Source organism: Schistocerca gregaria, chromosome 4 (assembly GCF_023897955.1).
Source record: "Schistocerca gregaria isolate iqSchGreg1 chromosome 4, iqSchGreg1.2, whole genome shotgun sequence".
Taxonomy (NCBI): Eukaryota; Metazoa; Arthropoda; class Insecta; order Orthoptera; family Acrididae; genus Schistocerca; species Schistocerca gregaria.
The window spans coordinates 574,977,643-575,000,264 of NC_064923.1; the positions used below are offsets into that span (position 1 = coordinate 574,977,643).

Below are 22,622 nucleotides of genomic sequence, written 5' to 3' on the forward strand. Positions count from 1 at the left end.
GCTGTGTCAAAAGTGAAAGTCACTTAGTACTGACATGCTGACTGTCGTCGTGATATGTAAGGGTTAGTTTTTAACTTTACATAAACACTTTTATTCCACTGAAAGTACTTACTTCTTCGCCATATCTTGGGGCTCAAAGCCACGGCAGTCTATCAGTGATTCCGCCACGCACTTCGTCATTGCAGTGTCATCTGTATATTGTTTTATTGGAGCTGCAAAACAAATAAATTGTACAAGTTTTCTATGCGTTGTAAACTGCAAGGTAGATGTTTACATTCAACAAAATCCCGGTACCTTTGAAAGGCGGGCCTTCAATTTTGTCAAAATATTGTTGAAGAACCGCTTTCGAAACACTGCTATCTCCCTCATATGGAGCACCCAGACAGTCTCCAAGAAGACTACCTAGCATACAACCGCGAAATTTCTGCGACAGTGTGCTGAGATCCATCTTTGTCATCACCTTCATTTGAAATAATCAGTGTGTTTATTTTACAACATGATTACTATCAGAGATCTTAACTGAGCAACGAGCTGATCATCAGTTCATTTCCATACTAAAGTACGAATTAATAGAAAAAACTTTATATATAAATCTTACGGGCAGAATTCGTTGCATGACTGCTTTTGCTCGAGTAAGGTAACAAGGACGCTAGCGTAAGGGTATGACACGACTTTTTTTATTAGCACCTGTTACGTACTAGCAGTATTTGTATAACATCTGTGGAAATGCTGTATAATTAGACCCTTGAAATGGGCGAGAAACCGTGTAATAAGACGTGAATTACATTGTACTAGACGTTGAGTTGTATAATCTGCTGCCAGTTTTTAAATAATATCGTCACAGCCAAAGCCATAGAGGAATTACAATTTCCAACCCAGTATTATTTTCAGCATTACATAATGAAAGAATAGCGCCCCAACACCCAAAATCAAAGCCAGACAATAACAACCAAATGACCTTGGGCATGAATTTCAATTTTTCAATGTGGCTGAACTCATTCTATGAAGACTATCATACCTGTTAACTACCCGTAATATTTGCGAAGCGACTGAATCTTGAGAAATTGTTTCTTAAGAACTGCGAAAATTTTACTAGTCTAAAGCTTGAGTTTTAAGTACGTTAGGACTATGTTTCCCTTGGCCGTGAACCGTTTATCTCTAGCTTTATATGTTGATAAGAGGGGCATGGCACAGTTGTTAAAGATGATGAAAGCCGTGCGAATTCACAAATTTGGCGGGCCAGAAGTTTTAAAAACTGAATCCATCCCTATTCCAAGCATAAAACATAACGAGGTGCTTATTCGTGTTAGGGCTGCTGGTATTAATCCCGCCGACACGTATATTAGAAGTGGTGGTTATGGACTCTTGCCAGAACTACCTGCAATTCTGGGGAAGGATGTAGCTGGAGAAGTAGAGGAAGTCGGCGAAACGGTGAAGAACTTTAAGGTATTACGCATTAGAGCCAATAATACAGCACAAATTATTTAGAGGTCCATGTTCCCACTCCAGATTCTCACTCCCCAATCCTTTATCTTTTACTTAATCCAACTTTTTGTAAATTTCTTATTTGACGATTGCTAATTACAAGGAATGATAATCTCACAAAGTTTACATGACTTTTTTTTGCACTTTTTATTCAGCACCAAAGCCAAGCCATCTTGTTGTTGTTGTTGTTGTTGTTGTTGTGGTCTTCAGTCCTGAGACTGGTTTGATGCAGCTCTCCATGCTACTCTATCCTGTGCAAGCTTCTTCATCTCCCAGTACGTACTGCAGCCTACATCCTTCTGCACCTGCTTAGTGTATTCATCTCTTCGTCTCCTTCTACGATTTTTACCCTCCAATACTAAATTGGTGATCCCTCGATGTCTCAGAGCATGTCCTACCAACCGATCCCTTCTTCTAGTCAAGTTGTGCCACAAGCTCCACTTCTCCCCAATTCTATTAATCTTAATTCCCATATTTCTGCCCTTATAAAGTTACTTGTTCCATCACAGTGCACTCTTTAGTAATCCCTACCTGGCCTGATTTTCCCTTTTCTTTCTTCATAGCCATCTTGCCTTTCCCATAACCTGCTCCATCTCATATTGTTTTGTGTATGGCAATGCAGATTTTATTGAGACTAAATCTAAAGCTTTCTCGAAAATTTATGTTCACCAGGTTGAGTGCAGTTCATTGCTTACTCACTGCTCTGTTTTATAATTTCATTAAAGATAAAACTACAATTTAGCCATTGTTATGTATAGTCTTCTAATGTGAATTTGTTTTTTGCCCTATTAAATTTCATTTTTTTCCTTATTCAGTTGCAAAAAAACTTAAGTGAATGTCTCGTGAATAACACAGTGGAGGCTGATAGGCACACTGATTTTTTAAATTTCTTTTTTGTCTCCTTGTATGTGAACTAAAACAATTACAACATTGTTCCAGCTTTTATAAATTGTTTCACTTCACAGACATCCTGTAAATAATTTTGTAAGTTCCTTTTGTACCATTTTCCCTTGAGCTTTAATCATTTCTACTGAAACATCATTTTCTCGTGCCTGTCTTTCCTCATATATTTAATGGCCTCATCTGACTTGTCTCCCAGAATGTTGTTGTTTTTTTATTATTAACTAGCTACGTTTGTGGCCCATCTCTTGAACAAGTATTTAAAGAAATGTTGAAAAGAAATGGTTCACTTTTTACAGTCCCAAATATTTCCATGGATTGGAATGGCAGAACCATGTCCTTCGCCAGGACTTTGATTATCTATCATCATGCCCAGAAATGATGGACATTCTATCCAAGATCCTTCCCACCCCTATTAAACTGGTATTCCATTGCCCATCAAACTACACAGCATTCTGGTCCATCCCTATGCCACTCCCACTCCCAACCCTTGCCACAGTTATAATATCTCTGTAGAAGACCCACATACAAGACCTGCCCAATAAATCCACCCAGCACTTCCTATTCCAGTCTTGTCATAGGTGTATCTTACGAGGTCTGTTGAAAAGATTGCGGAACTTTGTACACAAAATTTTTCTATGCTTACCTTTTACTTATTGTGCTTAAACTACTTTGAAATACTCTCCTCCACAAGTGATACTCTGCTCCCAACGCCGTTTCCACCAACAGGGATGAATGTGCAGGTGCATTATTGTGACACAAAGAGCCATAAATTGTCTCGCCACATGTCAGACCATTTCCTTCTCACATTTTCTTGCAGACAAATCCCAATAGTACCACTGATTAACAGTTTGTTCCTGTGGCACAAATTCATGATGAATTAACCCTTCAAAGTCAAAGAAAACTAGCAGCATCACTTTGACATTTGACCTGACCTAACAAGCTTTTATTGGTCAGGGAGAAGCTTTTCTGACCCATTGTGGAGACTGAACCTTGGTCTCAACATCATAACCATATACACCAGTTATGATTCTCTTAAGAAATATCTCACTCTCATTTGCATGATCCAAAAACTCTTCACAGATTGTGATGTGAAGGTCTTTCTGGTCTTGGCTTATGAGCCATGGGATGAACTTGGCAGCAACACAGTGCATTCCAAGATTCTGTTTCAGGATTTCATGACATGGTCCAACTGAAATGTTACATTGTTGTGCAATCTTTCAGACAGACAGTCTGCAATTGGCATGCGCAATTTTGCTGACGTTTCTGGACGCATTGCTCCTCTAACTTTGCCATCTCGAAATCTGCAGACTGTGCAACACAACGTTGTACTCAATACAGCACTGAACAGTAGCTAACAGACATACAACAATGGCAGTTACACATTAAACACAGGCGTGTGCAGAGATGCCAAGCGCATTTCACTCCAACACTCCACTGTATCGAAATTATGAGTGTTTCACAATTTTTTCAACAGACCTCATACACCATCAGAGGCAGGGCCATCTGTGAAAGAAGCCATGCCATACAGCAACTCTGCTGCAATCACTGCACAGCTTTTTATGTGAGTATGCCAACCAAACAGCTGTCCACCAGGATGAATGACCACCGACAAACTGTAACTAAGAACAAACATGCAACCAAACACAACATGCTTGATTTCAATGGTTGCTTCACAACCCAAACAGTCTGGATCCTTCCCTCCATCACCAGCTTTTCTGAACTAAGCACTTTGGAATTGTCCTTGCTACACAACCTTCACTCCCAGAATCCTCCTGGCTTCAACCTATGTTAACCCACTGTCCCAACACCTTCCACCCAACAGTTTTCCTTTTCTCTGTCCTGTCACATCCTCCCTATCCAAGTCATCTTCATAATGCTCTGCGTCTCACTGACTCTGATACCTGCGCATCCCATCCCTAGACCAAATGCCACCCCACCCTCCCGCACTCCGAGCCAGAAAACCTGCTCCTACCTCTCACTTTCTCTCCCTCTATCCACCCCACCTGACAGAACTCCCAACTTCTAAAGCCCAACAACTGAAATCTAATCCCAGCAAATGAAACTATTCTATGCAATTATACTAAGTGAAATTTTAACAGGGCAAGGAAAATGGGGCATGTGAGTAGAGGAGTGATTTACAGAGTGTTCTGGATAGGCTTATTAGCACTATCTGCAGTTAGAACAGGTGGGTCAGTGAACTGTTTTTGATCATTCAGTATTAAGCTTGGGCAAATAGACATATATTTATTTATTTCCATTATTTCTAGGCAGTTCATCTTTGTACCTTTTTGTATGTTATGAGAGGCTTCATTTTGCCCCTTGTAATTTCAGATTTAAGAACACACTGTGCTGAACAGCACATTGAAATGTGTGGTATTGAGATAACAGCAGACAGTGCACATGTTATTATGCTTAAAACAGTTGTAATAGATTGTTTGTTTTTCAGTCCTAGTTGCACATTTTTTTGTTTTATTTATTTTATTTTTATTTATTTAATTATCTTCTGTTCATAGTAAGGCTCTTTTAATTTCTCTGGATCATCTTGAGATATGTGTGTCTGTATCAGAATCACACATCAGAATAATTTTCTGATTTCTGGTGAGTGGTCATGATACAGATTCAACAGGTTGCTGACTCAACCATGTAGACCTGATGATGGTCCAGGGGGCCTGATACTAGTCACAGTATTAAAAATAAATGAATAAATTTAAAAAAAAGTGAGCTGCACTGAGAAATAAACAACATATAAAAATTGTTTAAAAAGTGAATATAATTACTGTTCTCTCAAGATGAATATGTTGGCTTTAGTGAGTTATTAAGCTGTCAATTTACAGGACACCTTGTGGAAATCTGGATTTTTTCTGAGACACATTGAATCATTTCTACTGCACCTGTCTAGAAAAACTAATTCATTCAGTGTAATGGCTGACTTTAATGTGAACTTGTTAACAGATAATAGAAACAGAGTAAACTCTGACACCTGACGTGCTCTTGGAATGGAAGTGGTAGACTTTCCACTTAGGGTAACAACCAGTTCCAATACTGGTAGTTTGTAGAGATGTATAGATATAATAATTACCTGTCAAAAATATTATTAATCGCCTTTCTGACCATGATGAACAATTCCTCACCATAAACCATGTAAATGTACAGAGAAAAGTAAATTTCTTGATAGTCTCCTTGGGTTTGCTGCTGGATCCTAACAATCAACATGATACGATATTTCAGTGATCCACCTATCTGCTCTCTTCAGGAGAATGCTACTGCTGTTGAGTCCCACTGAAAACTGATGCTGAGGCTGCAAGTTGTCATCCTATATAGGCTTAAGTATGACGCATGGCACATGTTGCACCCAGCACAATCACTGGCCCCAAGAGTGGGCTGATGGTGCCACTCCTAGTAGAACACTGGCACAAATAATATATCACCCTCAAAGACTAAACACTTGGGCTGGCCACACAAAAGAACATTGTGTTTTGATTCAAGGTAGTAAAAGATTTCATATCCTGCTAAGAGGAAAACCCTTATCTTCATTAATCAAATGGCCTGCCACCCTAACTTCAGGTGCCTCTTTATAAACACTGTTCCACAAACTGCAAGTACTGGCAACTATCAAAGTCTTATCAAATTTCTTTCGGGTACATGTCAGCTTTTTGAAGTAGTGTTTATGAAGAGGCAATTGAAATTAGGTTGGCAGCCAATGTGATTAATAAAGATAAGGGTTTTCCTTTTAGCAGGCCATGGAACCCTACACATGCATCAAAACATGACACTCATTGGTGCAGCCAGCCCAAGTGTTTGAAAATCTTCACAGGAGAGCTTCTGTAAAGTTTGGAAGGTAGGAGACAAGATACTGGCAGAAGTAAAGCTGTGAGTACCGGGCGTGAGTCGTGCTTTGGTAGCTCAGATGGTAGAGCACTTGCCCACGAAAGGCAAAGGTCCCGAATTCGAGTCTCGGTCGGGCACACAGTTTTAATTTGCCAGGAAGTTTCATATCAATGCACACTCCGCTGCAGAGTGAAAATCTCATTCTGTTAGAAAATAGTCTTTGAGAGCAATATGTCAGTGTTCTGCCTGGGGCAGCACCGCCAGCCCAGACGTGGGGGCAGTAACTGTGGCAAGTGGCACTCAGCAACAGCAGCATTCTCCTGAAGATGGTGGACAGAATGATTGACAAAATATTGTATCATGTTCATTTTGTGATCTGGCAGCAAAAAAGGAGACTTTCAAGAACTATTACACTGGGGAAGCCTACAATGTCATAAAAGAAAATATCATTTGAAAAACTTGACGATTATAAACAAACACACCATGGAGAACTTTGATCGTCAGCTATGGTACAGTTTGCGAATTGGTGTCTATATATGCTGCTGTTGATGTTAACATTAAATTTAATACATGTATTAATGAGTTTTATTTAAATAATTGTTTCCCAGTGAGATAGTAAGAGAAAGCCTGTTTAAATCAGGCTATAAGCTTTGGAGTACTAATGGCAGCAAAATTTATTGGAGAATGGAAAGTGAGCTTTTTTGCATCAGCCGAGAGATCAATTGATCCCAATAAGATTAGAGCTTGCAAACTGTACAGTACAATTCTTAACAAGACTATCAAAGAACATATTCTTGAAAGCAGAAATTGATACATCAATCAACAAAGTGTAAATTGATACCTCAAACAACAAAGTAAAACCTATCTGGAACTTCAAAGGAAGAGGGGAAGAGTGCAGTTTGTAGTTAAAATATCCAAATAAAAAATGAAGACAATCTTGTTAGTGATGGAAAACAGTTGTTGATGTACTCAACAAAAGCTTTTTAACAGTCATGGAACAAATATGATCCTGAGGCTCCGTAAATGAAGCCATGAATTTTCTTTGAGCCAGTGTACCTAGAACAGTGAAAAGTAAAAACTCTCTTAGAGTTGACAACATTTATGAATGGCAGCTTGCTCTAAATGTAGAAGAATATACGTAAATGTAGCTGAGTAGGAAAAACAGTCCCATAATATCTGAATACAGCATTAGTAGTGTGCTGTTTGACGCAGTTATGTCAATCAAATATCTAGGTGTAACATTGTGGAGCAAAATGAAATGGAATGAACATGTAAGGATGGTAGCAGGAAAGGCAAATAATCAAATTTCGTTTATTGAGAGAATTTTAAGGAGGTGTGGTTTTTTTGTAAAGGAGACTGTGTGTATAACTCTAGTGCAACCCATTCTTGAGTACTTCTCGAGTGTTTAGGATCCACACCAGGTCAGATTAAAGAAGACATTAAAGAATTTGGAGGTCGGCTGCTAGATTTGTTACTGGTAACCTCAGTCAACACCTATTACTGAGATAATACCTTAACTCAAATGGGAATCCCTGGAGGATAACCGACATTCGTTTCATGAAACACTACTGAGAAAATTTAGAGAACCGACATCTGAAGTTGACTACAGAATGATTCTACTGCCTCCTTTGTACATTTTGTATATGGACCATGAAGATAAGATAAGAGAAATTAGCGCCCATATGGAGGCATATATACAGTCATTTTCTTTTCACTCTATTTGCATGTGGAACAGGAAAGGAAATCACTAGTAGAGATACAATGTGCTTCCACCATGCACTGTACAAGGCCTATGGAGTATGTTGATGTAGATAATGAAGTTATTAAAATGCTGCTTCAGCCATGTAGCTAAAATCCTTTTCCATATTTTCAGTGCATCACTTAAGCAAGGAATAATTTCTAAAAGGTTTAACTATGCAGTTGTAAAACCACTGTATCAGAAGGGAGATAAGGCATTGTCACTACCCACACGTTTTTCTAAAAACTAATACATACCAGGGTCATTAAGCACCTTAGTTATCATAACATCATCAATGAAAGTCAGTTTAAATTTCAGATATGGTTATCAGCAGAAGATAACAATACTTACATTTGCAACTGATGTTACATTGTTCTACAACAAAAAAAATTAAAATGGTTGGAGGGTTTTGCATCCTAACAAAAGCGTTACACATAGGTAAATACCTAGGTATAGTGGAGCAGCAGTAAAGTTGCTTAATTCATACCTTTCTTTCTAACAGAAAGCAGAAGGTTGTATTGGTTGGTTGAGAAGGTGTTCAGCATTGGCAGAATGGGTATCACCAAATGTGGAGTGACTAGGGGCTCAGTTCTGGCTCCCTACTTTTTATTATTTTATTAATGACCTACCTCTTTGCATAGAATATTGTAAATTCGCCATCTCTACTGATGAGTGATGACACTATGGCACTTATTAATAATTCTGTGCCAGCCTCTGTGTCTGAGCGGTTCTAGGCACTTCAGTCCGGAACCGCACTGCTGCTACGGTCACAGGTTCGAATCCTACCTCGGGCATGGATGTGTGTGATGTCCTTAGGTTAGTTACGTTTAAGTAGTTCTAAGTCTAGGGGACTGATGACCTCAGATGTTAAGTCCCATAGTGCTTAGAGCCATTTGAAGCATTTGAATAATTCTGTAGACAAACATAAGGTGGAACCTAATAAGTTTTAGGAGTGTTGTGAAGTGGTTTAATGTAAATGGTATTTCTGTTAATTATGGTAAAACAAGTTTTATTCAGTTCCAAATAATCTTTAAAGCTGAAGAAATATGAGAAAAATGAGGTGACCAGCAGGTAGCTAGCATGGGTGCTTCAAAATACCTGGGCTTACAATTCGATAACAAATTAAACTGGACAAACCACATCCTGTATATACGCAAAAGGCTGTGTTCTGCAGCTTACACTTTACACTTCATTTGCACTTCTAAAAATACGGAAACCACGAAATCAGTTTATTATTGTTACTTTCATGCCATTATGGTGAAGGGAATTACATTTTTGGAAATCAGTCACTGGCTAGAAAAGTGCTATATGCACAGGAAAAAGCCACAAGTAACATGAGTGGAGTCCATGCCCTAGAACTGTCTGCAGAAATCATTTTAAGGAACTTAAAATCCTCACATACCCTGCACAATATATATTATACATCTACATCTACATAAATACTCTACAAGCCACGTACCCTGTACCACTGCTAGTCATTTCCCTTCCTGTTCCTCCTGCAGATAGAGTGAGGGAAAAACAACTGTCTATGCGCCTCTGTATGAGCCCTAATTTCTCATATCTCATGTCCATGGACCTTACACATAATGTATGTTGGTGGCTGTAGTGTTGTTTGTCAGTCAGCTTCAAATACCAGTTCTCTAAATTTTCTCAATAGTGTTTCTCAAAAAGACTGTTGCCTTTCCTCCAGGAATTCCCATTTGAATTCCCATAGCATCTCTGTAACACTTATGTGTTGTTTGAACTTATTGGTAACAAATCTGTCAGCCTACTTCTGAATTGCTTCTATGTCTTCCTTTAATCTGAACCTGATATAGATCCCAAACGCGTAAGCATTACTCAAGAATTGTTTGCACCAGCACCATTTTTGTGTCCTCCTCTACAGGTGAACCACTCTTTCCTAAAATTCTCCCAATGAACCAAAGTCAGCCATTTGCCTTTCTTGTCACAGTTCTTCACACACTCATTCTATTTTGTACCTTTTTTGCAATGTTACACCCAAATATTTAAATGACTTGACTGTGTCAAGCAGGACACTAGTAATATTGTGTCTAAACATTACATGTTTGTTATTCCTATTTATCTGAATTACCTTACATTTTTCCACATTTAGGGCTAGCTGCCATTCATCACACCAACTAGAAATTTTGTCTAAGTCATTTTGTATCTTCCTACAGTCATCCAACTTTGACACCTTACCATACACCACAGTATCATCAGCAAACAACACAGATTGCTGCCCACCCTATCCATCAAGTCATTTATGTATACAGAAAACAACAGCAGCCCTATCACACCTCTGTGGGGCGCTCCTGACAATACCCTTGTCCCGCGCCGCCGATCGCTTCCCGGGACCAGTTGTTCTCCGACATGGAACTCTTGCCTGCTCCAGACCATGTGTCGTCTTCGCCCGTCGGGTGCCCCGGCCCGATGGAGGTCGACCCTTTGACCCCTCCTGTCTCTCTACGGGCGCATACACCGCATGTTGGCGTGCACCCTGGAGCAGGTTTTCAGTCGTTTCCTAGCTCCCCCCGTGGTCCGAATGGCAGGGTGCGGGTGGCACAGCCTTGCCTGTTGTTAGGCTTCCCACCTCGTCGCATACGTCAACATGCAGTCCTCCCCACGGCGAGCGGAAGCCTTATTCCACAACCACATGCCGATTTGTGGGGGAGGAATGTGGTGTCACCACCAGACACCACACTTGCTAGGTGGTAGCCTTTAAATCGGGCGCAGTCCGGTAGTATACTCGGACCCGCGTGTCGCCACTATCAATGATTGCAGTCCAAGCGCCGCCACACGGCAGGTCTAGAGAGACTTTCTAGCACTCAGCCCAGTTGTACAGCCGACTTTGCTAGCGATGGTTCACTGACTTCTACGCTCTCATTTGCCGAGACGATAGTTAGCATAGCCTTCAGCTACGTTATTTGCTACGACCTAGCAAGGCGCCAGTATCCGTACTATTGATATTGTGAATCATGTACCATAAAGAGCGACGTTCTCCATGAATGGATTAAAGTTAAGTATTCCACCAGCTATGTCCGTTTTTCTCAATTCTAATTTCCTTGTCATGTTCCAGACCTCACGCCCGCCTGCGTGAGCTGAGACTCGTGCATTTCAGCCTCCTTTAGAAAAACACGGTTGGCTCTCCTGCCAACCACAACACATATAGTCACAAAAGGTAATATTCTGTTCTCTTTCTGTTTGTGCATGTATTACATCACTCAACCCAAGATGATTACTTCATGGAATGAATTTATAGAATAAAAATCTGCTTCAGTTGCCAGTATTTTCTTACTTTAGTCTACAAACAGTTTCTAAGCTTACATCTTCAGATACCACCAATTGTGAACAAGAGGAGGGTCTACTAATGTGCAAGTATATGGGGTGACATACTAAAATGAAAGCCCCAGTTGTGGAAATTGATGTATTAAATAATTATGGGGACATAAAAGTGTGGCAGTTGGGCCAGCCACCTGCGTAGAACCGAGCTGTGTTGAGCAAGCACATGGGACTAGAACAAAAATACTTACTTTGGGAAGGGTTCTGGACAGAAATGAACTCAATAATAATGTAGGAAATAAGTAACTGAGCACACATGTAGGACCAGTAACCACAGCACCCACCTGGACAGATCTCACAGAGAAGCATTACCCTCAGCCCTGGTCCGCAAACAGATTTCCCATGCCACATCCCCACATCACCTCAAGAACCAGCTATCCTGGACTGGAACAACTGAACTGTTTCTTTCGCCAGGGCTTTTGATTATTTATCATCATGCTCAGAAATGAGGGACATCCTACCCAATATTCTACCCATCATGCCTAAAGTGGTTTTCTGTTGCCCAACCTACCTCCATGACATCAAAGTGTATCCCTGTGCCACTTGCAATACCAACCCTTTGCCACAGTGATCATATCCCTGAGGAAGACCCAGGTAAAAGGCCTGCCATAAACCCACCCAGCAGTCCTATCAGGAGCTTATCCCACCACGTCAGAGGCTAGCCATTTGTGAAAGCAGCTATGTCATACCGTCTCTGCTGCAATATTGGTATACTACCATCCAGTTATCCACCAGGATGAATGAACACCACCAAACTGTTGCCAAGAGCAAAGTGGACTTCCCTGTGGCACAACAATAAGCTATAAACAACATGCTTGATATCTGATTTCAGTTGCTACTTCACAACCTGGGCCATCTGAACTATGCAGATGTGACTTAACCTTACGAGGCATTCTGCCACTCTCGAATGATTTTGGCCAAAGCCTGTGGGAATTAGCATGAAGTTGTGAACAATGAGGGTAATGGACATGGACAATACTTATGTAGTGTGTAACAAGTTAGGAATTTGGGTTGGATGTGAAGCTTGCTCGGATAGCCAAAGTGGTTAAGATGTCCACTCATGTAAAGTGGGAAATCTGGTTTTGAGTCTCAGTCTGGTACAAATTTTCATTTTTTGCCACGGAATTCATTTCAATTCCCACTTGTGGCTAATTTGCAATTTTAGTTTCGTCATGTATGTATGACATGTGATTAAAAGAATATGGAAATTTTTTTAATGATGCGGGCTTTATAATCCGATTTTCAATTATTTTTTTTTTATCTTGTTTGTGCGCATTTTCCTGATGTATGTTTACATTTTCAGCTGTTTTGAATATTGTGTTTATTGTTAGAAGTTGAAAAGGTTACATGGGTTCTTGAGCGCTCGGTGAATTTTTACTTTTGAAAAAGGTGGGTCAAAGAATTTGTGTTAAATTTTGCTTGAAAAATGGAATAAAGTGCAGCACTGCATTCAAAATGTTGACTGTGTCTTGTGACAAATCTACAATGAGTGAGGCAAGAAGAAATGAGTCATGTAAATGTTTCAAAGAGGGTCAAGAAATTGCTGAAGATGATGACTGCTTGGATGCCCTAGCACATCAGTTACTGATGACAATGTGGAAGAAGTAAAGAAAATGGTTCTGGAAAATGATCAGATCACCATCAGAGACGTTGCTGATGATGTTGGCATATACTTTGGCTCATGCCAAGCAATCTGTTTGAATGTTTTTGGGGATGAAACATGTAGCAGCAAAGTTTGTTCCAAAATTCCTTAATTTCAACCAAAAACATTGCAGAGACATCACTGAGGAGTTGGCGAATGATGTCGATGATGATTGAGAACTTCTTAAGAAAGTTATAACAGGTGAAAAAGACATGGTATATAGGTAGGGCATTGAAATCAAGGCCAAGTTGTCTCAATGTAAACTGCGAGAAAACCAGGGGGAGGGGGGGGGGGGGGGGGGGGAGGAAATCTGCAAGTTTGATCACATGTGAAAATCCTTCTCACTATTTTCTTTTATTACAATGCGCTAGTAAATCATGAGATCCTGCCTTATGGTCAATAAGAAATACTATCTGGAAGTTATGCACCATTTGCATGAAGCAATCCAAACAACACAACCAGAATTTTGGCAAAACCACTTGTGAAAATTGCATCACAAAAATGCTCCCAGCCACACCTCAACACTTGTTCGTGATTCTTTAGCAAAAAAACAAAATCATTGTGTTGCCTCAGCCACTGTATTTTTGGACATGGCCCCTTGAGATTTCTCTCTAAGCCCGAGCCTAAAGAGAACAATGAAAGCATGTTGTTTTGCCACCATTGATGAGATAAAAGCACAATTGCTAAAGGAGCTGTACACCATAAGAAAAAGTCAGTTCTAGAAGTGCTTCCAAGATTGGAAAAAGCACTGGCACAAGTGTATTATATCTGAGTGGGGTTACTTTAAATGGGATAAAGCTGATGTTGATGAATAAATAAAGATTCATTAAAGACAACAAAAATGCCTGTTACCTTTTGGTTATATATGACTGTGGGATCAAAAACATTCCTGAAAGAAAGATACCTCACACATAAATATATGCTCTTTGATGACAATGATCATTCATTTTGGATACATCTTCTGTCTGACCTCCTTTGGGAACCAGCATGAGGCTGCAATCAATGAGGGTAATGGACAGAAAATGCTACGTATGTAGTGAGCAAGAAGTTGGGCATTTGGTTTTGGCATGAAGCGTGCTTCAAAAATGAAAGTGGTTTAGATGACCACAGGCTTAAAGCAGGAAATCTGTATCCAAGACCCGGTCTTGCACAAATTTGTACTTATCACACCGAATTTATTTCAAAATCCGACTGTGGCTAGTGTCAGAATTTCAGTTTTGCCAAATACACTCCTGGAAATTGAAATAAGAACACCGTGAATTCATTGTCCCAGGAAGGGGAAACTTTATTGACACATTCCTGAGGTCAGATACATCACATGATCACACTGACAGAACCACAGGCACATAGACACAGGCAACAGAGCATGCACAATGTCGGCACTAGTACAGTGTATATCCACCTTTTGCAGCAATGCAGGCTGCTATTCTCCCATGGAGACGATCGTAGAGATGCTGGATGTAGTCCTGTGGAACGGCTTGCCATGCCATTTCCACCTGGCGCCTCAGTTGGACCAGCGATCGTGCTGGACGTGCAGACCGCGTGAGACGACGCTTCATCCAGTCCCAAACATGCTCAATGGGGGACAGATCCGGAGATCTTGCTGGCCAGGGTAGTTGACTTACACCTTCTAGAGCACGTTGGGTGGCACGGGATACATGCGGACGTGCATTGTCCTGTTGGAACAGCAAGTTCCCTTGCCGGTCTAGGAATGGTAGAACGATGGGTTCGATGACGGTTTGGATGTACCGTGCACTATTCATTGTCCCCTCGCCGATCACCAGAGGTGTACGGCCAGTGTAGGAGATCGCTCCCCACACCATGATGCCGGGTGTTGGCCCTGTGTACGTCGGTCGTATGCAGTCCTGATTGTGGTCGCTCACCTGCATGGCGCCAAACACGCATACGACCATCATTGGCACCAAGGCAGAAGCGACTCTCATCGCTGAAGACGACACGTCTCCATTCGTCCCTCCATTCACGCCTGTCGCGACACTACTGGAGGCGGGCTGCATGATGTTGAGGCGTGAGCGGAAGACGGCCTAACGGTGTGCGGGACCGTAGCCCAGCTTCATGGAGACGGTTGCGAATGGTCCTCGCCGATACCCCAGGAGCAACAGTGTCCGTAATTTGCTGGGAAGGGGCGGTGCGGTCCCCTACGGCACTGCGTAGGATCCTACGGTCTTGGCGTGCATCTGTGCGTCGCTGTGGTCCCGTCCCAGGTCGACGGGCACGTGCACCTTCCGCCGACCACTGGCGACAACATCGATGTACTGTGGAGACCTCACGCCCCACGTGTTGAGCAATTCGGCGGTACGTCCACCCGGCCTCCCGCATGCCCACTATACGCCCTCGCTCAAAGTCCGTCAACTGCACATACGGTTCACGTCCATGCTGTCGTGGCATGCTACCAGTGTTAAAGACTGCGATGGAGCTCCGAATGCCACGACAAACTGGCTGACACTGACGGCGGCGGTGCACAAATGCTGCGCAGCTAGCGCCATTCGACGGCCAACACCGCGGTTCCTGGTGTGTCCGCTGTGCCGTGCGTGTGATCATTGCTTGTACAGCCCTCTCGCAGTGTCCGGAGCAAGTATGGTGGGTCTGACACACTGGTGTCAATGTGTTCTTTTTTCCATTTCCAGGAGTGTATTTACTTTACTTTGCTTTTACTGTATACTCTTGTTGATATGTGCTTGACTGTTTCTTGTTGCAGAAAGGCCAGAGAGTGTTTGCAGAGTTGCAGGACAGGAATGGTGGCTATGCAGAGTATGTCGCTTGTCCAGAAGATAATGTTTTTCCACTGGCACACAGACTGACCTTTGCACAAGGAGCTGGTCTTTACATTCCATATGTCACAGCCTACAGGGGACTGGTAACAAAGTACATATATTTCAAAATCCTCTTGGTTTACAAGGAAACTGATGCATACATGGGAATTGCCTTATAATTTCATAAAAGTGTCTTATTATTACAATGATGGACTGTCTTGGAGGTAGTTTCAAATGTCTGGGGTTGCTTTTGATCTGCTGGCATAGTAATGTTTGCAGTGCATGTTTGCCACCACAAATACACTATAGTTTTAATATTATTGTTATTGTAATAGATTCTTGGATTTGGGTGGGGGGAATTGGGAGATGCCATGCAGCACCAATTAAAGACCCTATAATTCCAAAAGCTTTATTGTGGCACCCCCACTAGGAAGTGGCAGTTTGACAGAGCACACCATCAGCTGGGTTGGGGCCTGTGATGGACTGTTACTGTCAGGAGTGTTCGCAACTCTGGGCAGTCTCAGCTAGCGTATGTTGTGGCATAGAGCCATGCTGTGCTGTCCGGAAGGTGGCAGCCTGTTGATATAATGGCAGTGACCCACTGCCCCTGAGTCGATGGCCAGCGAGCTGCTTTCTAGAACCAGTGCTGGCGTGTTGAGACAGTTGTTCCAGATCTCGTGGTCTCAGGATGACTTGCCTGAAGCAGTTGAGCGGTGGTCCACATATAGCATTCCAGTATAAAACTAAAGCACATTATCCTAAATAATCACTATTCACATACAAGTCACACTTGTTAGCTGCAGAAAAACTCAACCACTGAAACCACCGTCTTGTATTCTGAGTCAGTGTTAAAGTTAAGTTTGAGCCAGTGCTTATCCAGAACTATTCTAAGTCCAACAAAAAATTAAGCATGAGCTTGCACTCTGCAAAATTACTCCAAGTCCAATGATCGGCACCCAGACAAAGTGAAAGTATTATACTAATGCAACTGCTTTACTGCCCTGACTATTTTGACTGCCACCAAACGCATCCACTGACACAATACTGTTTTCAAAAGATGAAAGCCTCCCTTGTCAAAAGGTTGTAAACCATTGACCAAAGACTGGATGTGCACTGCTGTTTGCCCTTAAATATTTTTGTTGATGTCACATAGTACTGAATCCATGTTAAATATTGGAACACTGACCACCATTCAAAATCAAGGCTGCTTGCAAGTATAAGCATAATTCTAGAATAATCCTACAATTATTATGATCATTTTGTGACCTTTTGTTACAAAAATGATACTGTATTATTTAAGTTGTTACCAAAATTCTTAAGCCTGCTTAACTCAGGTTTATAATGTGAAACAATTTCATTAAATTACAAAGTAAATATTGCTAGCTTGTTGAAAGTGCATCCTTCTGCCCTTCTAGATACATGTTCATTCAAACAAATCATTCACTCTTCCATAACAATTTAATGCAATTTTTATTTATGGCCATTTATATGAATAATCATTTAAAGTATATCTAACAGCTGACTGTAGATGGTCCTTACTTGGATTAGGTAAGAGGAACTAGTTAACTCATGCTGCCTTTATACTGTGTGTAGCTTGTGGAGAATGTACAACTGTGGTATATCTGCATATCTATGTTTTATAAAATCATCTGTAACTTTTGATATACAAGCAGGATTTGAAGTGTAGCCTATCATTTGATATTTCATATAAGATTCAATGGCATTTAATCATTACTATTTTCTATTGTCCAGTGCACTATTCATAATTACAATAGCAGTTGTAACTCTTAAACACTTGCTATAGAATCGTGGTTAAATTTGCAATGACCTCATCTCATTGGTGCAATGTTTTTGGTGTATTTTGTTAAATCGAATCATTCTTGAGGCCTGTAATGTAGTTTCTGTGAAAATCCAGTATCCATCTTATATTTTGTTCACTGTAGTTGCCATCGTATTTCTACAAGTGCCTCACCCATGCCTGCGTCTATCTGCCAGGGAAAATCCCACACCCACTGGCCACTCTCCTTATGTGGGGCCAGCCTTGCCAAGCTACCACACAATCAGTTAACCTCCCTTCTGCCAGCTCACACTGTGCAAGTCAACTACTTGTAATGTCACAAGGGGGTATTGAATGCGTACAAAGAAGTGCAGCATGAAAGGTCACAGGTTTGTTTACTCCCGGGGGCAGTGATAAGGAGATGCTGAAGGGGACAGTGTTAAGGAGATGCTGAAAAGCCTCTGTTGGCAGATATTTGATGCTAGATGCCATTTATCCTTAGAAAGTGTACTTACAGTATTTCAAGTGCTTTAAGTGAATAATCTAGAGATATGCTACTGCTTCCTATGCAGGAACATACACCCTGTTTGACAAATCAGACCCCACATAATGAGCCTCTGTGGTGTCTTCACATTTGCATTTATATTTTTGTAACAATTAGATATAAGTTTTTGTTATTACAGTTTTAATCACAATTAACTTTACTAATTTCCAATAATTTTTCAAGATTTATTACATTATAAGTTGTTTAAAGTCTTATGTTGTCTAAAAAAACTGTTAGAAAATGGTGTTTATACTGCTAAAATTTGATGCTGTATATATGTCTGAATCAACAGTTTTATTTTAGATTTTACTTCATTGCTGGGCCATCAACAAGTGTTGGCATCCGAACCGTTCAACAAAACATCATCAATATGGGGGAGGGGATTCATTCACACGTTTTCTTAATTGAATAAAGTATTCTTTTGGGAATTTGGGAGAACAGTATACGTTATCTTCAATCAGAAAGATTCCCAAAATTAGTAATAAAGTGATATTTATTAAATATGAACAAGTACTCAACTTAAATGATGCTTCTCCTTGTAAAATGTCCAGTTCAATTAGACATTGCAGATCGTTACAAGTCCTCTAAAATGTTAAAGTCCTGTCACTGTGCCTCTGAGAGATGCCTACTCAGAGTCCAGAGATGGCCTACAGTGCATATGGAGCTTGAGCTTGGAGATGACAGACAAACACTGCAGCTTATAGACTCAATGGTAACTTGAGACTGTACGCACCTCAGCACACTGAAGAGAATCGTGCTCCATACCTCAGTGCTCCATTATTTAATGCGGCAACGATCAATTGCTGTCCACACATGTGATGGCCACAGATTGGCAGCTGCAGCCCCTGGCGGATGTCAGTATAGTTTGTATCGCCAACCGATACAGCTGCTGCACTACGAGTGTTACAAGTGTGGCTTATTGATTGTGGTGTGGTACTCTCTGGAGCCATGAGTACTATCACCACATCTCTTCCTCCCTGAATCAATGCACTGTTGTTGGAGAACTATGTGGAGGGGGGGGGGGGGGGAAGATGCACTGCTGCTGGGCGTAGCATTGCTGGGCGTAGATGAGTGGCAGAACTGTGTCAGACGGCACCCACCAACTGACAACCCGGCATCTGTCTTGCAAGCATGAGGAAACATTCACCAGGAAACCGTTTTTCAGGGTGCATGCTCAGAGCAGGTCTTTAAGGGCACCAGTAGGTGAGGCATCCCTGGTGGTTCTTGAAGGTATTCGATGACAGAGATGATGTCAGCACATCCAGGTCCATGGGGGCAAGGTCGTCTGGCAACAGGGAGTCCTCATTCATGCAGGCTGGCAGTGGAGAAGATAGTACCACTGGTGAAGGCTGCTCCAAGGCATGCAAAAGTAGTGACCTGGAGATGGGTTAGGCCAGAGGAGACACCACAAAGCCAGAGGGAGGCCCTGTGGCCCAAAGGCCAAATGTGTGGTCTGCTGAAGGTCGTGATGGCGGAAGGAAGGTTTGAAGCAGAATCACTGTAATCATCATAAGAGCGGGGCTTTAATTGGTTCTGGTGGCAACGACAGATGTGGCCAGAAGCTCATGTGACACTGTAATGTGTCCGACCATGAGCGGCAATGACAGTGCCCAGCCCCGGAGCATTTCACTGATTTTATACATGGATGTACACTTTGTCAGACACTGTGAAGTTTGTGTGAAACTGCTGAGGAGATGGCACAGTTTGAGGGTGTAATAAGCTCAAAATAGTACAATCAGGACGTCCATGTAAGAGCTCTGCTGGGGACTTGCTATTAGAGGGCAGAGAGTGATAAGAACAGGGAAACAAGAGGAGAGCACTCGCTCTGGAATGTTCTTGGTTGAGCTTCATCATTTGCGCCTTAAAAGTTCTTACAAAGTGTTTGATTTCCTCATTGCTTTGTGGTGAAAAAGTGCCATAATCAAGTCTTGATTCCATTGGCTATCCATGTTGAATGAACTGAAAAGTCATTTTATGGTGGATCACGTGTAGTGGCTGAAGCAATGATTCACACATCGATCGCAAAGGATTGCAATGTTTGAAGTTCAGACTGATCCAGTTGACAACAAGAATCTTCCAATGAATCAAAAACTGTGTCTTCACTCACCCTCAGATGTGAAGCATTTGCATGCTTAGTGGTGGGCCTTTAGACAATATCATAATTACAGTTGGAAAGAGTCAATGCCCAATATTGAAGTTTCTGAGCTGTTCAATCCAGTATATTCTTGGACGGATGAAACAAAGAAGTCAATGGCTTGTGATCAGTGATTAAAGTAAATCCTCTTCCATAGAGATATTGATGAAATTTAGAGACACCAAAGATCATGGACAGAGCCTCCTTCTCTATGTGGCTGTAATTTGGAGGAGCTCATTTATGTGAGAACACTGCCACTATCCTGACATTAGAAGCATCCATTGCAAGGAGAAGTGGCTTCACCAGATCAAAAGGCATGAGGCAAGGGTCACCAAGAAAAAGTTTTTGAAAAGCTCGCAGATGTTTCCTTGCCCACTGAAAAGGAACATGCTTCTACAAAAGGTGATGAAGTGGAGTGGCAATTTAATGTAATAAGCAGCTTCCCCACAACAGTCTGTAGTTCCGACACATTCTTCAGCACTGGTAGCTGACAAATAGTGTCCAAATGCTTTTGAGCTGGGTGAATTTCTGATTTATCGGTCATATTGCCCAAATATTCCAACTCAGGAACATAACAGACACATTTGTCACAATTACATTTAAGACCAGCTGAAGCTGAAACAGTAAAAACATTTCTGAGGTTGTTCACGTGATCCTCAGACAATATCTCTGAAACTAAAAAGTAATTCAGATATGTGGAACAACATGGAACATAAAACAGTAGTTGTTTTAAGTACTTTTGAAATAAAGCAGAAGCAGAAGAGCTGCCAAATGGTAAATGTTGAAAACAAAAGAGGCCAATGTGAGAATTGATCACCATGAACTGTTGGATTTCTTCATCCAGTGGTATCTGGAGGCAGGCATCGTTTAGATAAACATTTGAGAAAGATGTGGCAGATTGAAGTTTGTCAATCAGATATTCAGGATGAGGCAGAAGAAAAGTGTCAACTATGGTCTGGGCATTTACAGCAGATTTGAAATCCACAGAAATTCTAATGTCTTCATTAGGTTTGGTTATTACAATGACAGGTGATGCCTACTGACTTGCTGTAACAGGCTGCAAAACACAAATGCTTTGCAAGCAACATAGTTCTGTTGCAAATTTTTCACAACATGCATGAGTGACAGGGAGCACCCTACAAAATTCTGGACGTGCATCTGGGCAGAGAGTAATATGTGCAGCATAATCTTTTGTGCACCCCAGAGAGCCTTCAAATAAAATTTGAAATTCATCACACAAGGCATTAACATCAGTAAAAGATGTGTGAGAAGCCATGTGCAGCACATTGATCTGTATTTTTAGTCCAAAGAGATCAAAAGCGCCCAAACCAAAGATGTTCTTGCTCAAAGCTGCACTAAGGACAGTAAGTGGCACTTATCTTGTGTTGTTCTTGTAAGTATCATTTAAAACACATATTCCTAAAATGTTAAGGTTTGCACCATCTTAATTTGTTGGACATGTATTTGAAAGAACCAGTAGTGGACTGCCAAGCAATCTGTAAGTACACTCTTGGAAATTGAAATAAGAACACCGTGAATTCATTGTCCCAGGAAGGGGAAACTTTATTGACACATTCCTGGGGTCAGATACATCATATGATCTCACTGACAGAACCACAGGCACATAGACACAGGCAACAGAGCATGCACAATGTCGGCACTAGTACAGTGTATATCCACCTTTTGCAGCAATGCAGGCTGCTATTCTCCCAAGGAGATGATCGTAGAGATGCTGGATGTAGTCCTGTGGAACGGCTTGCCATGCCATTTCCACCTGGCGCCTCAGTTGGACCAGCGTTCGTGCTGGACGTGCAGACCGCGTGAGACGACGCTTCATCCAGTCCCAGACATGCTCAATGGGGGACAGATCCGGAGATCTTGCTGGCGAGGGTAGTTGACTTACACCTTCTAGAGCACGTTGGGTGGCACGGGATACATGCGGACGTGCATTGTCCTGTTGGAACAGCAAGTTCCCCTGCCGGTCTAGGAATGGTAGAACGATGGGTTCGATGACGGTTTGGATGTACCGTGCACTATTCATTGTCCCCTCGACGATCACCAGAGGTGTACGGCCAGTGTAGGAGATCACTCCCCACACCATGATGCCGGGTGTTGGCCCTGTGTGCCTCGGTCGTATGCAGTCCTGATTGTGGTCGCTCACCTGCACGGCGCCAACACGCATATGACCATCATTGGCACCAAGGCAGAAGCGACTCTCATCGCTGAAGACGACACGTCTCCATTCGTCCCTCCATTCACGCCTGTCGCGACACTACTGGAGGCGGGCTGCATGATGTTGGGGCATGAGCAGAAGATGGCCTAATGGTGTGGGGGACCGTAGCCCAGCTTCATGGAGACGGTTGCGAATGGTCCTCGCCGATACCCCAGGAGCAACAGTGTCCCTAATTTGCTGGGAAGTGGCGGTGCGGTCTCGTACGGCACTGCATAGGATCCTACGGTC

At 41.9% G+C, this 22,622-nt stretch overlaps 2 protein-coding genes across 2 annotated transcripts in view; one reads left to right on the forward strand and one right to left on the reverse strand.

Annotated features, from left to right (window-relative positions):
* Positions 1-707, reverse strand: part of LOC126266925 (ADP-ribosylhydrolase ARH3-like) — a 40,721-nt gene extending 40,014 nt beyond the window's left edge. The window contains exons 1-3 of the mRNA XM_049971616.1: positions 599-707; positions 295-460; positions 113-212 (exon numbers count right to left, since the gene is read on the reverse strand). Coding sequence (XP_049827573.1) covers positions 113-212; positions 295-460; positions 599-616 — 284 coding nt within the window. The 5' untranslated portion in view covers positions 617-707. The remainder of the gene's footprint in view (positions 1-112; positions 213-294; positions 461-598) is intronic.
* A 300-nt stretch (positions 708-1,007) lies between these two features.
* Positions 1,008-22,622, forward strand: part of LOC126266926 (quinone oxidoreductase-like) — a 68,484-nt gene continuing 46,869 nt past the window's right edge. The window contains exons 1-2 of the mRNA XM_049971617.1: positions 1,008-1,446; positions 15,652-15,818. Of these exons, the coding sequence (XP_049827574.1) occupies positions 1,129-1,446; positions 15,652-15,818 (485 nt within the window). The 5' untranslated portion in view covers positions 1,008-1,128. The remainder of the gene's footprint in view (positions 1,447-15,651; positions 15,819-22,622) is intronic.